This window comes from Gymnoscopelus braueri (genome assembly GCF_963280865.1).
Source record: "Gymnoscopelus braueri genome assembly, chromosome: 13".
Classification (NCBI taxonomy): domain Eukaryota; kingdom Metazoa; phylum Chordata; class Actinopteri; order Myctophiformes; family Myctophidae; genus Gymnoscopelus; species Gymnoscopelus braueri.
The window spans coordinates 41,397,336-41,413,532 of record NC_137615.1 but is presented as its reverse complement, the minus strand read 5'-3'; the positions used below and the strand labels follow the sequence as shown (position 1 = coordinate 41,413,532).

Below are 16,197 nucleotides of genomic sequence, written 5' to 3'. Positions count from 1 at the left end.
TACAGTTCTCTTTCATTCTTCTATTGGGGTTTTATTCACTTTCAATTTGTCTGACTTGTGCTTTAGTTTGATTGATTTAATTTGGCCCCCAAAAATACACACATTATATAAATCATACCGATGATAACAACGTTAAATAAATACTAATTTTCTATTGTGGTCCTTGTTGTAGGAAGTTCAAGGTAGCAACAACCGTATAAAATAAATGTTTAAAATATTAAAATATAAAAGTTTTAACTAGAATGAGATATTGTGTTCATTAGGATCCCCATTGGCTGATGCCTAACAGCAGCTAATCTTCCTGGGGTCCACACATAACATAAACACATGACATTAACCAAGGCATTGACATTAAAAACGGACAAAATTCTTGCATTCAGACAATATGATCCCTACTATTGAACGTCCAGTTCCCAGAAGAAAATGATTAAATAACAAATAATAAAACAAATTTTAAATATAACAAAATCTGCCATCATCGGATAATAATCCGCACATAGGAAATTAAACTAAAATAATCCCCCACCTGGTTAAATTAAAACAAACCTTTTCCACAAGAATGTTTTCAGATGATTTTTAAAAGCCTGTTCAAACTGACAATTGTCCAGTCAACTTTCCAAAGACAAGTATTACATCTTTACCAAAACTATGCTTAATTTATACTCCATTGTACAACGGTGTTGCTTGCTGGCAAGATCTGTTCTCGCAAGCAACACCGAGGTACGATGGAGTAAGCTTAAAGGGGTAGTTCACCCCCAAAATAACTTTTTTTCTATGTATTCCTCACCACCTGGAGCCTTGAATTCATAGATATTTTTTTGTTTTTGTCACATTCCTAAGCCAATAATTTGATTATAATAAATTTGTCCCCATTGATTCCGGTAGGAGACACAAATGCATTTGTGTCTCCTACCGGAATCAATGGGGCTAAATTTATTATAATCAAATAATAAAGGAAGGAATGCGACAAAAACAAAACAAAAATCCATGAATTCAAGGCTCCATGGGGTGAGTAATCCATAGAAAAAAAGTTATTTTGGGGGTGAACTACCCCTTTAACTTTGTACTGTACTGTGCCTCATGAGTGTTACTAATTTCAGAGAAAAAAGGAACAAAACCTTTTTGACTTCTATTCGTGTTAGGGTCCGATTAATCTCTCAAGAACAGATTCTGCTCTAGTACAAACAGCAGAGGGCGCTGTTTTTCCTTCTCAATTGGCTCTGGGTTCCCAGATTGGGGTCCGATGGACAGTGTTGGGCGAGTTACTCAGGAAGAGTAATGCATTACTAGTTACTTATTACTCTTTTAAAAAGTAATATTATATTACTTATTACTAGTATCAAGAGTAACTAGTTACATTACAAGTTACATTACTACATTACTTTTGCACGTTCACGTAACATCATCATTTCACAAGAGGTTGCATGCTTAAAAAGAAAAGATCTACAAGTTGCAATGCATCGCAACGTGTTGATAGCTTGTAGATCTGTTCGCATGCAACCTCCTACTATGGTGTATAAATTATAGGTATAATGGTCTATCTCGGTCAAAACCAAATCACATCACGTTCATTGTAACTTAGTAACTCAAAGTTACTTGGATTAATAACTAATACAATTATTGTTTTGGCAATTGTAATAAGTGTTATAGCAGTATTGTACTGTCAAATATTGATTTATTATTTATGATTGTATGGGTGCTATTATTTCATTATTCCATTCTATCTGTCATCATTTAGAATAGATTGTGTTTCTGTTTCTCTTTTGTTAAAGGGATCATAAACACCTTGCTCTGAAAGCCTGCCTTTGATTGAATCAACCCTTTGATCAAGCTATATGTAAAAGGCCATGTAACACCTATTGTTTCTTTGTCATGGGACCCCTGAGACCTGAGACAAGACTGAGAAGACGTCAAATGAAGCAGTAATTCTGGGAATGATGATTGATTTTTTTCCCACAATTTCTTTTATTGGTGGATAGATCAGTGACACTCAAGCTTATTAAAAAATACATATATTTGTAATAAAAAAAGAGAGAAATTCTCACCATTTGAGAATGATCAATAATAATAATAACGGAGAAAAGAAAACAATCAACCCAAAAGCAGCAGCATACAGTATCTGGAATGGACCAAAATATCAGTAGGAAGTTACACAAAATAATTTTATCTTCATAAAAAGAAAAGTAATTGTTTTTGGTGACAGACAAAAGATTAAAGGCATACTTAATTAAACCATGACTTGGGTTAACAAGATCTGTGACTGAAAATGACAATTATTTCATTAGCAACATACAGTATGTGAAATTAATAGTGTTCAAAAGCTTAAAGAAAGCGAAAAGCCATTTCTTATGATGTGCAAACCAATATCCTTCATGAATCTCATAAAAGGTTGTGCCCTTTTATCTAACAAAAACAATAATCTCTTGAAATTCCATCTATTTGAAATAAAGCTACTTCCCATAGAAAATATTTTAACCACTTTCAACCAGGCGTCAATTCCTCCGCACGACACTATTGTATGTGGTTAAAATTTATTTCAACACTATTGACAGATAAAAGTAATTTAAAGCAGCACTATGTCACTTTTTTCATGAATAAAATATCATTTTGTCCAATCTGTATGGTAGATTATGTTAATGCAATATAACTTTTGACAACCACCCCAACTACAATTGGGGTGGTTGTATTTTGTCTCCCTGCTCTTCTATTGAGACATTTAGATCATGTCAAAGGTCATGTCTCACCTAGACACAGGATCTGAAACGAATTTTGACCTGATTGTCAAGATTCAATTAATCCCCTGAGCAAGCAGGCAATGCTCTATTAGTTCAATGGTAAAACATTCAGCACTTGCGCAGGATACCGGGTTCAAATCCGGGGTAGAAGAGGAAAGTTATATAGTGCTGCTTTAACACGGTACTAATTAAAAAAAAAAAGGAGCTCCAGTACCCAGGAACCCACTCCAGGTTAGACTCCTCCCACTGCCTTTGCTCAAGGGCACTGGGAGGAGTTGGTTCCTAACATGCACATGTTTTAGTGTGGGAGCAAACCGACATGGACATGGTAAGAACATGTCCAAACCACACAGAAAAGCCCCAGTGGGATTTGAACCCAGGATCTTTTTTCTGTGAGGCAACAGTGTTAACCACTGAGCCACCTTTCCACAACACAAAGGAAAGGATAAAATTAGGAAGACAATAGGCAAAGCCTGATTTATACTTGGTTGTATGTTGTGTCATGCACTGAAAATAGGCAATTTACATGGTCAAAACGAGTTGCGCTGTGACGAGCTGTGAGCTTGTAAAATGGCAATTTTTGGTGCACGACACAGGCGAACAGCCAAGTATTAAGGAGTTCATCCTCAAGACAATGTAACGTTATATCCATATATTTAAAAGAAGAAAAAAAAATTACCTTACCTGACATTTATCATTCAAAAAGTAAAACATAGAGCCTCTGTGCTGATAAAAAGATTTTTATCAAAATTTAACAGTGTCAAATTAAGCCACCTATTCTTTACAAAGTACCAGTACCTAGTATATATATACATGTCTTTTTCTCATTTTGTTTTGTCAGTTCTATCCCATAAGAGATGGTCACATGTTTTACAAACAGTTGACATGTCATTTTGGAATGGTGTGCTCCAAATGGAGATGTCCCCATGTGGTGTCTCTGCGGTGGCTGCATCATAGGGAACAGAAGTACCTGTGGACGGGGAACGCGGTGAGGCCGGACAGAGCGATCCCCAGGCTGTCTCCCACACTGGCGGTCGCCATGGCAAACTCCCTGTGTCTGTCTTCAGTCTGGAGATGGGGAAAGGATGTGAGAGGAGAAGTCAGGAATGTCATGTTCCTACATTATCTTATGCACCCTTAAGGCGGTTACACACCGGCGAATATGCTAATATACGCAAAATTCGGACTCGTTCCAAATAATTAAAAGACGCTTTTTTCGCTCCGCGAAACTGGTGTGGAAGCTTGCATTGACTTTATAAGGTTTAAAAAAAAAACGTAATATTCGCATGAAAAAAATCGCCCCGGTGTGTAAGGACCTTTATTGTTGTATGCACCCCAAGTTCATGACTAATTGCACCAGATTTCGTATTGACACTGTTGGGCAGAAACGTTGTAAACTATGGCCAAGGCTGTTACTTTTCACGAAATGGAAACAATGACCGGTTTTCCAATGTAGACAGTCATTATTTAACCACAAGATCTTGTTAATATTTGTATCGGTTAATATAAAACCCACAGTCAGCCTTAACCACTTTCAACATGACATCGGCAAAAATTTTCAAAATGTTTCAAGATATTTTAAAGAAGAGTAAAAATAGCTCACAACGTGCCACACTGCGATGAGCTTGTAGATCGGTTATTTTCACTACTTTTGTGTGACTTGTTTTCCCCAGGAAAATGTGTTAATATAGCATCCTTTTTATACTTTATACTTATACTTTTATACTTATATCAGCTATTTTCAAAAAAAAAAAAATCTTTTCAGATGGGGATCTTTGGCATGAAAAGGTTTGAGAACCACCACAGCAGATGAGCTGACCTCCTTGCTGATGTAGTAGAAGGTGTTGACATAAGCGGCTCCTCCCAGCAGGCCTTCATAGAGCACTATGACAAACACCAGCCAGGCACTGGGCAGGAACTGGTAGTACACAGCCAGGGACAGCAACACTGCATTCACACACTAGAAAACACAGAGGCAAGGACGCTCATCACCTGCTAGTTAGGAACCTTCCTTAATATTAGGTACCCTGTGCAGTCCAAAAGTTTACAGTTGAACATTGAATTGAGGCAACCTAGAAAGGTAGTGTCATGTGACTAATGTTTCCATGGAAATCGATCCTGTGTACCAGCTGAACAGATGAAGTGACAGATATATAAGAATAAATTATACACAATATACAATTATATATATGAAATAAATCATTTCATGGGGGGGGGGGGGGGGTTGCGGTAGCCTGGTAAACCCCCCTCCCTCCGGAAATCTCATTTGCATTTGGATCATCCAATCACCTGCCAAGTAGCTTGAAAAAATTAAAACGCCGCTCTTCGATTCTGCTACCGGAGTCTCAGATGGAAGTAGGCTGTGAAACAAAATGTGTGTCGCAAGCTTCTTCCATTTGACGGAGCCACACAGTCTTATGGGATGTCCTACGATGCCATTGAAGCACTTGATGTTTCCGCAACAAATCAAGGAACCTACTGTAATGAGACGGTCCTAAGCAGACATAATATGTCTCATTTGGAAAGAAGCTTCCAAGTTGGGTATCATTTTTTTCAAATATTATTTGCAAACAATGATACCCAACTAGGAAGCTTCTTTCCAAATGAGACCGAGCCCATCAAAAGATGAATGCTAGAGACCTCGGCCTCCAGACAGAGCCCACACAAGTACCCGTTCTGTTCCACTGAAATTAGACACAGTTAATACTCCAGGGGAAGAATGCTGGGTCTCTGCTTTATATGTATAGTGTGTCTTGACAAAACTTGACAAATTGAAATTAAATACCAAGATAGAAAAAAAATTACGCATTCAGAGTTAAATAAACACTGCATTTTATGGGGTAGAATATGACTAATATGTAAAGGTCCTCTCACCTGTAGCAGAGAGAGAGCCCACAGCTTCCTTATCTTCACACAGCACAGAGAGGAGCGGGAAACCAACACACCCACCTGGTACAAAGTCTGGTACCTAACACACACACACACACACACACAACTTAAGCCTAATTGATACTCCGTCATACGATGATGTCGCACGACAAGGTATAAATCAGGCTCGTTATTGAATAACCATAAAATACCCATTCCACTGAACATCATATACTGACCAGCGGTACTGCTCGGCATGGGTCAGGGGGAACTTTGGAAAATACAGGAGCTCCAGCTGAGAAAGGAAAGGTATATTATTCATCCATATTCCTGATCTACACCAATCTACACAGGAAAGTGTGTTGCAGAGAAAATCTAAGAGGAATGCCAAATATACATGTTTTAACTTCTTTGTACTTCCTTTCAGTTTTTGATTTTACACAAAGGTCATGCATGGATACAATAAGCATACTTATTCATATTTTGCTTTTAATTCAAATTTCCCCCACAACCCATGACCAGCCGTGGAGTCGGGAAGTTTGTCAAATATATAAGAAAGTAAAAAAAAGTATAAAAGTATAATTCAAATTTCAAACAGATCTAAGTGAGGTGAATTCATTGTAAGTGTCACAAGGGGGCAGCAGAGAAAATACTCACCAGGCCCTGGTTGATGAAATACTCAGCGAAATAAACCAACCCCAGGGGAAGCACGAACTTCAGCAAACCCTGGCAAAGTTAAGAGGAAGTAGAGACATACATATGTGTCAGGTGACAAATGTCAGACATTTGTCACCTGACCCTTTTCTTACTGAGTATTCACAGAGCTCCATGGCATTAATATTCTTGGCATTGTCTACTGTTATTTGAACATCTATGTATAATACTGTAAACCCAAACACCAATTCAAGTTCCTGATTCCTAACATTACATGCACAAAATAGAGACGCCAGCTTGAAAGTGGTTAAGTCTGTCTGTGGGTTTTATAAACATTTAACAAATGAAAAGTATAAATAATAACTACATTGGATCCATTGGAACACAGATTATTCTTTTTCCATTTCTTGAAAATGTAGTTTTGGACATACAATTAAATATGCGTGGTTGTGATGTGTGTCAGGTGTAAACTCACTCTGGTGACATGTAGTTTCTCTCTTAAGGTGAGCGGCCCAGTAGGTCTGTCCTCTGTTACATTCATCATGAGGAAGAGAACAAAACCTGTGAGGGTTATTCAATAATAAACCTAATGAATACTAAATAAAAGCTACTAAAGTTTCACATCATAGTTCTAATAAAATTGTCATAAAAAAAAGCCCAAATGAAGGAGTCTCAATTATCTGAATGTAATGCAAAAGTTATAAAAGGGCAGTGAAACTCGAATTGTATGTTGATCAAGTCAGAAGAAGTGAATCCAGAATTACATTCTATTTAATCACTTTTGATAGCTTTCACTTTTGATATCTTTTTTTATCAAAAGGCAATCATATAATTTCAGCAGTTTTTATCTGTAATTTTGCTATTTTTGTTTTGACTGTCAACTTGTTTTGTACTAGATGATGCTGTGACTCCAGTTCTTTCAATCATCTCCTTGTCTTTTATCTGGTTGTTATGAAGCACTTGAACACTGTCTCCCTTGACCGGTCAGACATGGATGAAACTCAGCTGCCTTGTTGATGCTGTGATAAAATTCAGTTTCACAGGATCTGTTGAATATTATTTTTACCTACAAATTTCCTCTCATGTTTCAGGCTAGGCCCCATGATGCTCATTTATACTTCGTCGTACGGCGGTGTCGCTTGTCAAAAAGATTGAAATTGTAGATCTGCTATTCTTGGCGAGTGACACCGTCGTATGATGAAGTATGAATTAGGCTTGACCGTTGGCTGTACCTTTCTCTTGCTGTGGCTCATTTTCATCAGAATCTTCCATTAGCCGCTGTCTCTCCTCTGAGACTCCACCCGTCACTGGCAGCCTCGCCCCTCCATTATGCCACTGAGGAAATGACGGCGGAAAGACCAACAGGAAAAAGTAGCTGGAAACAGGAATATGGATGAAAATAAAAAGGTATTTACTATTTACATTTCAGGTATTTTGCAAACTATCTCATCTAACAGAAGAATAATCGTCCTTTGACTCAATTACCAGCATTAAATGCAACAGTAAAGCCTGATTTATACTCATTTGTACGCTATTGTTGCGCACTAAAAATAGCGGCTATTTTCCGTGCACGACACCAGAGCGCAACAAAATATAATTCAGGCAGTGCAAAGAAAAGATAGACAGAGAGCAGACCCGTGGCTCAGCCAGATGTGCACACATCACATCCAGACCTAATCATGAAACCTTGGGTTCAAAACTGGGTCATAAGCTACAGTATGACCTCCTTTGCTCTACTTCACAAGAACAATGTTGGTGTCGAGTTGACATTTCCTGGTTTTAGACAGACAAGAAGCAATGCAGCGAGCACTCAAAAGACACAGCATTTGCAGGTAACAGTGGTATGCACAAATGTCAGACACTTTCCAAATGAAAGAAATTCAAATTAATCTTCCTCGCTCCGATTTCTGTTTGTCCTAAATACATATTTTATCACCCTTAAACGTGTGTTTAAAGCCCAGTCCACACCATTGATCCGCACCACAACCAGTTGCAGCACTTTGAATTGACCTGTTGCAGGTCAGTGCAGTTTGGGGATTCTGATGCAAGTGGTTGCAGTTGCAACTTCATTAGGGTGGACTGGGCTTTAAACACCTCTCGCACAAGCAATATGTACTGTAGCTGTAACATACTGTATATCATCTAATGTGGGAACAGACACCATACGGAACTTCTCCATCAAAGGAGCACTTCACCCATTTCAACCGTATCTTCATATAATTGGTCATCACTAATGCTCATAATGAGATGGCACAATCATCGTCTACTCACTCTGCATCTCACTGGTGGACTATGGACAGTTGAGAAACCTGCAGGCAGAATTCTCAACTGTACACAGCCCTCCTCTGAGACACAGACTGAATAGACAGAAATAGTGCCATCGTACAGTATAATGAGCATCAGTGAGGACCAATTAAATGAAGATAAGGTTGAAAATAGGTGAAGTGCTCCTTTAAGGAGACCAAAGTGTGAATGAACATCCACTTCCGTTGTTGGATATTGTTCATCCAGCAAGGTTATGGATTCCATCATTTACTAATAACACACAAATGCAACAAGAAGTGTTTATTGGGTGTTTCTATGGGTGCTACTTCACAGGAATACTTGTCAGTCTTACCTCATCACCATGCCAACGGGGACGACTAGCATGATGAGCAGCGTGACCTGTGGTGTCAAGCCGGCCTGGGTGAAGGCTGAATAGAGCAATGCCCCGGCCACACCAGCACCTCCAGTGCCTGAACCCCATCCCCCCAACACATCCCTGACACAAAGACACACAGAGACACATACTGTAGTCACACAATGAACAAATACACATACAAATATACTATACTGTAAAACAAAATATGCGTTCAGTTATCTCTGAGAGTGCAAAGTTGTACACTCTCAGAGTTACAAATGGATACATTAACATTGAGGCTTTTACCTCGGTATCAGAGCATGGGAGCGGAGCGACGCGATTTTGACGTGAGCGCAGAGCTGGTTTATAAAAAGGTTGGAGCGCTACTCAGAGCAAGGACCGCCTACCGCTCCAAGCCGCCCCGGCGGGGGCCGCGCACCGAATGTTTGAGCATGCCCAGTCGCACGGACTCAGAGACACGCAGACATCCAGCAGTGCACAGCGCACCGAGATTTCATTAGATTTCCAACTTCCTTTTCTTTTTTTTTACTGTTGAGCGACCCGCTTTGAGCGGAGCATGGAGCGAGAGGTGCGCAAATCAACGTGAGCGACGGGGAGTGGAGCGCAGGGGGAGTCAACGTGAGCGAATAGCGAGCGTGAAACCAGCCCCCTGGAGCGTCGTGCGGCATTTCCACCCGCTCCGCTCACGTGCTCTGCTAGGTATACTATATATTATATCCACTTGGCCAACTGGTCAATGGAGTTTGACCTTTCAAGGTTGCTCAAGGTCATGCTACCAAATTAGAGACATGTCTATTTCTATTTGTTGAACAATTCTGTCTTCAACAGTTTTTGAGTTATAGTGAAAAACATGTCTGGGGTCAAGATCATCTATCCGATGATTTTGACCCCCAACACATTCGACCCTAGTCACCCTGACAATCTTTAATGGATAGGATCATAGCACAATAACAGAGAGAATAATTGTTCTTAGTTTGAAGTAAATTGAACTATTTTTTGAAGAAGTTATGGCTGAGAAACGATAGACAGACAGACAGACAGACATACAAGCCAGATGAAAACAATGCCCCTCCCTGACAGGGTGGGGTAAAAATAAACGTCTCACCTGTTGAAGAAGACAGTGAGAGAGAGGAAGGAGAGTTCTCCCAGACCAGAGCTCACACTGGCAAAGATCACACCTGGAAAACATCACACTATTAGAATACCTTTGTCTGGGCAGAGAGGGAGAGTTGGGGGCTTAAATTAATGATCAGATATGTGGTCAATTTCTTATTACAGTTTGATGACAGTAGCAGATTTCAGTGGAAAAACTCTGGCTGCACTCTTGGAAATCACATAACAGCAGCAAGTTAAAACCATGGAGAAAAAAAACATGTCAAGTCCCCCTCAGCATTTTCAACAAAGTAATTCTAAATGACAGTAAAGGTTATGGTCAAATAAACTTTAGCCCTGACGTCCCTCTTTTGGGCATTTCATAACAGGAACATTGTTAATTGTTTTTATTATTTTAAATAGGGCTCAACTCAAGTTATTAATAGTTATAATTAATGGTTATAACGGCCAAATTTGTTCCTTCCCCTACAAGCCCTATAGTGACCTCGATTGTGTGCTGCGGTAGTCAATAGACTTACAGTCCCAACATCTGACCATTTTTAATGGACCACAATAGAAACAAGCCCCCCCCCCGTGCCTTTTAGCATAGCTTTTTTTGACTGCACTAACGTACTGTTAGTTAATAAAGTATTCAATCAATCAATCAATCAATAATCAAAGCCAGAACAACCTCAGATCAAATTTTTAAGCCAGATGCACTCACAGGTCAGTCAACATTAATGGCTCAAGTTCTATCTATTTGTATGCATGTTTGGTTCATGTGAACAGGTCACTTTCCTGATTGACAATTTCTAACTTGTTTCAAGTTAACCGTAAAAATAAAAAATGAATAAAAAATAGTAGTTTATGAGATGGAGGTCATCTTTCCATTACCCAGAATGCTCATCCACATGACTGAAGAGATGGATACCAATAGGAAGCTTGTTGTTGCAGCGCTGACACAGAACAAAACACGAAACCTAGAGGTCCAAACAGGAAGGGACATTATTGATCCATTTGTACACTCAGTTAAAATAACCCATAGGATTTTACTGTGCATGAAAATCAAACTGCCATGACTTTCCCAATGACTGCATCTCTTCCCAGTTCAACACTTTGTGGTTCAGTGTGGCGTTGACAGATAATTGTACCTCAAGATAACACTAGATTCTGAGATACAGAATGACTACCACCAACTTTTTACCAACGTTTACACAGCTGGATATATGCACAGTCTATTAACAGTCTATCAACACTGAGTATATGAGTGAATATACTGTATTTACAGTATATCAACAGTCTATGGGTGAATATACTGTATTTACAGTATATCAACAGTCTATGAGTGAATATTCAATATATGTACAGTCTCTCAACAGCCATCCTTAACAGGCATCTGTCAAATGTACTGTCCATCCTAGGAGTCCATGCAGGAGTCAGTAGTCAAAAGACAAACGTCTGTAACAGACAGTGGAGGTTTTAAATATCTCATATTGCTTGGTTTGTGGAGCCTGATTGGCACAAGGGATTGGCCAAGGTGCTTTGTGGTGTACAGAGGACCGACAAAGGTTGAGTCTGTGGCTGAATGTGCTCCTCATCTTCTACTTACCCATAGGGAATTAAGTGGATGAAGAAGGGAGCAGTGAACTTGATGAGGAGGGTGGGTAGGATATCTGCCAATAGAACAGCCTGCAGAGAGGGAGCTAGAGAAGTTTAGGGACGACTCCAAAGCAACAGGATTAGAATAAAATCAAGACTGTTTTGTTTAGCTATAGCAGTGTTTCCCAAACAGTGGGTTGGGACCCATTAGTGGGTCGCGAACGCATTGTTATGGGTCACAAGTAAATATCCCTTTTTTGTTTGCTAAATTTGTTATTATTATTATTTTAAATCTAATAATAAATACATTGAAATTTCCGGGCAGGAAAAAAAAGTCAAACATTTTTCTAAAGAATTAAATAATTTTCAAAACAATCAAAGAAATCCCATATATTTAAAAAACGTATAATAATTAATAAATAGTGAAAATATCATATCATAACATCCCGTGACCCACTTCTGTGTATCGGGAGACAGCGGTTGCGAAACACTAGTCTAATAAACCTATTTACCGCAGTTGACACAGGGTTGCAGTCATAGCGGCTACCGTTGCTGCTGCTTCCCAGTTCAAAGTTTAACGCTGCTGTGGATGGCGTCTGGAACAGAGATCGAAAAAAGGGTTGAAAAGGGGACTTATTTTCACACTTTAGAACAGATTTTTTTTTACTTTCTGAACATGCAGGGCTTAGCCATCCAAACTCAGTAAAATAAGAAATGTTATAATATTTCAATTGTTTAACTCTTTGCAACCAAATTTGGTTAGATTTGCACTCTCTCTCTCAGAGTTAAAGTTTCCTTACCGGTACTGTGGAGTTGTCAGTGCCTTGCTGTTTCAGGATGTCATGTGCTGCACTCAGCATTACCACATAAGCAAAGTTGTTGCACAACCCCAGGAGCCTAGACACACCATGTTTGCAGAAGGACATCAATTGTATTAGCTGTGCCACTGATAGTATCGATTTGACATATTGATTTCAGCCTATCAGTGGGTGTAAATAAAATTAATGTAAAAGACTTGTAATTAGAGCCAGTCAATATATCGATATGATCCCTAAATATCGTCTGGGATTTCAGAATATCATTATGTGGCATAAGGGTTGTCTTTTCATGGTAAAGGCTGCATTTTGATTGATTGATTGATTGATTGAATGCTTTATTAGTCAAAAGATTTAAACAGCATGTGGCACAATCAGACATTAAGGCTAAAAGGATAAGACAAGAAGTCCTGGGGACTTGTTTCCATTGTGGTTTCCATGTATTCAATTCATCAACATAGCATGCTATATGTACAAATGAGAAAAAGGGAAAAAGGCAGCAGTGAATGACACCTCCTTGCATTCATCTCCCCTTGTGTCTCTGTTGGAGAACCAAGAGGTGCAAGCATAGTCATAATGGCATTGAATGAGGGCTCTAGCAATAGTCTTGAGAGAACTTTTGTTGACAAAAGAGGAAATTCTGCTTAAAAATCTTGTTCTTTGACTTTCTTGATCACTTATGATGCAATGTTTTCTCCTGTCAGTTTCGTGTCAATAATACACAGGCATGCAAACAGCCCCGAGGTGAAAAAGGTGACAACATGATGTTTTCTTTTGGGTCAGGTGTCACACAATTGCCCTATTTGGGTTCAAAAAGGTGACTGTAGCTGGAAAGTGACACTTTTGCATGTCTGAATACAGCCCAAATAGGTAACTTCTTCTTTGCGTGAGATAACTACATCGTCAACTCTGACCTTGAAATCATCTTTACATTACTAAGGGAATGTTTGGACCCAAAAAGAATGGATTCTGTTTTACCAAGGTGTAATAACAGTTTGTTATCGGAAAGCCAAGTATGGATTTTGCAGAGTTCAGAACTGAGGGCTTCCTCAACTTGCATTTTGTCCTTGCCTGAGACCTGCGGAGTAGCTCTCTTTGAGGCATATTCATATATATAGCATATATGACACCCACTTAGGCATTACTGATGATTATGTATCAGAAAACTCAATGTGTAGATATTTTGTCAAAGCACTAATAGTCATCCCCATAATAGCATCTTCTCAATATCGCGGTTATATGATATTTCATTTTTCATTTTGAATGTATCGCATTGTCATTTGATTTAATTGGACCAATTATATTTAAAGCTGCAATTAGAAATGTGTAATGTCCTACCTGGACCTGGGGAAATATTGCTCCAGGCAGCACTACTTGTCAACCAGTAGGTGTCCTATCATGACACCAGGGTCTACAATTCTCAGACCACCTAACCACTGCAGATGTGCATACTCTGAAGTAGCTACCACCATGGCATGATTGGTTAAAAATAACGTTTTTATCCATTCAAATAAGTTCCCGGATTGCAGCATTCAACACTCACCAAAATCCGCTCCAGTTCCGCCACTGAGACCAGCGACCTGTCAATCATAATAAATAATATATTACAAACGTTATTTGACACTACAGAGGACTGGTTTATACTTAGTCGTACGAAGGTGCCACTCGACAAAAATAGCCGATAAATTAGGACGTTTACCGACTCACCTTGTACATGTACAGGATCTGCATTCACGCTGCTTGCATGTTCCATGGTTTAAAAGTGCAAATAATGAGTAAAACTCTTAAAAAGTAAATAGAAATAGAAATAAACAGCTGTTACCTAGCAGCTAGCTCCACACAATACATTCTCAACAACAGCATTTCGGGCAGATCAAATCGCATGACAAGCATAAAGACAGCATTGTGATGGCAGTCTGACTGAAGCTCCGACACACGCTTCAAATCCCGGAACTACATTTACATAGAACCACTGCTGGTCATATTAAACATATACAAACGTCCAGATGATGTTCAACTGAAGAGTTTTCCTTCTTAAAACACAGGAAAGAGTTTCCCTCAAGTCTGCTGATGTGTTCCACAAAAATACGTCCCCCGGCCACGGAAACAAGAACCCCACTTAAGGGTTCCCAGTTTGGGGAGTCTGGTACAGTGGTACAGTACTCCAACAACAACAACAACTTTGGTTCGGCGTCGTCTGTTGTATGTTGCAGGTTTTGTGAATAATGTTGACCCTGTTACCATAAGGTAACAAAACACTTTGTACCAGTGAATGACTGATACACAAAAACGAACGTTCAACACAGGCCATTTCCATTTTCACCGTTATAAATGCTGGTAAAGACGGCAGTATTACCTAGCTGTAGAATACAACTCTCGTAGACGTATTTATGATTCTGACGTTTTCAATCTACGAGAGTTGTAGGGTTCACGCGTTGTAGGGTTCAGACAGGGACTTTCTGCACTATGCCCCGTAGACACTCCAAACATGTACAAATTGAAAATAAAGGTGCTTACCCCCAAGTTCCAAATGTTAACTGTCTCTACGCGGTAGTAGTTTAATGTAATAATCCATATCTTTCAATAAAGAAGTGTTTTAATGCCGTCTGTGGCCGAACACAATTTTTTCACCCTCGTGTACTTCCTGTTTACATTTAGTGTAATTCCGGGTTTCACCGGATGCGCCCCGTCACTACCCGTCACTACTGCCCATTGGGAACTTCCGACAGAATCGGCCACAGACGGCATTAAAACACTTCTTTATTGAAAGATATGGATTATTACATTAAATTACTACCACGTAGAGACAGATAACATTTGGGGCTTGGGGGTAAGCACCTTTATTTTCAATTTGTAGATGTTTGGAGTGTCTACGGGCCGGGGCATATAGTGCAGAAAGTCCCTGTCTCCATGGGGCGTGAACCCTACAACTCTCGTAGATTGAAAACGTCAGAATCATAAATACGTCTACGAGAGTTGTATTCTACAGCAAGTATTACCAATGACGCAATTTCTCTCTAAACTAAAATCACGATAAGTGGCTATAATACTCTATCGACCAATTCCTTTCCTTTGCTGGTGTAATTTTAGGCCACGTAGAATGATCATGCTGTTCATGTGATACATAACAGCATACAATATACAGCAATACATAGCGCGTCCGTATTATTCACATGTCTTTCTTTCTTTTTCCTTTATTTATTCAGGGAAACCCATTGAGAGCAAGCTCTCTTTTTCAAGGACGCCCTGATAACAAACATTTGAATCACATTAATGTCACAACTTTGACAATAAAGCAAAAAAGAAAAGCAGAAGCATAAAACCACATTAAAATAATCGCAAAAGGCGGTGAATCAGACAATACAGTGAGGACATGGATAACAACACAGAGATTTAAAATAATAATAATCTCAGATGCAAATAAACAGTGTTACATGAAACAGGTACAGTATGTAGTCGTGTGTCCTCAAGAAGCACCCTGAATGTCTCTATTGAGACCAATCGCACCAGTGAGGTGTTAAATTAAGCCAACAATCCCAGTGCCACTTTCTTTGTTAGATTACAATAGTTTATGAGTTACAAATAATACAGCTAACGTAGTCTACTCTAGATAGATTTATTTCATTTCGATGTGTTGTAATAATCTCTACACTTCTTCGACACTAGTATCCATGTTTCTGGAACTTTCAGGAAAGAGCGGAGCGTCATGTAGGCGTTACTACGCCGGAAGCTAAATATACGCTGAATGCTCTCATTGGCCAACGACATCTGAAACGACCAGAAACATCCACTG

The 16,197-nt window shown here is 39.2% G+C and overlaps 1 protein-coding gene across 2 annotated transcripts; it reads right to left on the bottom strand.

Moving 5' to 3' along the window:
- Positions 1-1,934: 1,934 nt before the first annotated feature.
- Positions 1,935-14,458, bottom strand: cln3 (CLN3 lysosomal/endosomal transmembrane protein, battenin). 2 transcript variants are annotated; one of them, XM_080447285.1, is made up of 15 exons: positions 14,112-14,458; positions 13,948-13,984; positions 12,390-12,486; positions 12,102-12,185; positions 11,600-11,679; positions 10,885-10,970; positions 10,004-10,076; positions 8,875-9,018; positions 7,490-7,632; positions 6,733-6,818; positions 6,261-6,329; positions 5,843-5,898; positions 5,610-5,703; positions 4,555-4,695; positions 1,935-3,803 (listed from the first exon to the last, which is right to left on the bottom strand). In XM_080447285.1, the coding sequence occupies exons 1-15, from the start codon at positions 14,155-14,157 to the stop codon at positions 3,687-3,689; spliced, it is 1,353 nt and encodes a 450-aa protein (XP_080303411.1). In that variant the 5' UTR covers positions 14,158-14,458; the 3' UTR covers positions 1,935-3,686. The 2 variants fall into 2 exon arrangements, with proteins under 2 accessions (XP_080303411.1, XP_080303412.1); XM_080447286.1 differs by having other exon boundaries at positions 6,733-6,785.
- Between the last annotated feature and the right edge of the window lie 1,739 nt (positions 14,459-16,197).

Excerpts from the sequence above, each read along its gene's own strand:
- cln3 (XM_080447285.1), bottom strand. The coding sequence starts at position 14,157 with ATGGAACATGCAAGCAGCGTGAATGCAGATCCTGTACATGTACAAG. Across the intron at positions 7,633-8,874 it reads CCCGTTGGCATGGTGATGAG|CTACTTTTTCCTGTTGGTCT; the intron begins GTAAGACTGACA and ends TCCTGTTTCCAG. Across the intron at positions 6,330-6,732 it reads AGAAACTACATGTCACCAGA|GGTTTGCTGAAGTTCGTGCT; the intron begins GTGAGTTTACAC and ends TAACTTTGCCAG.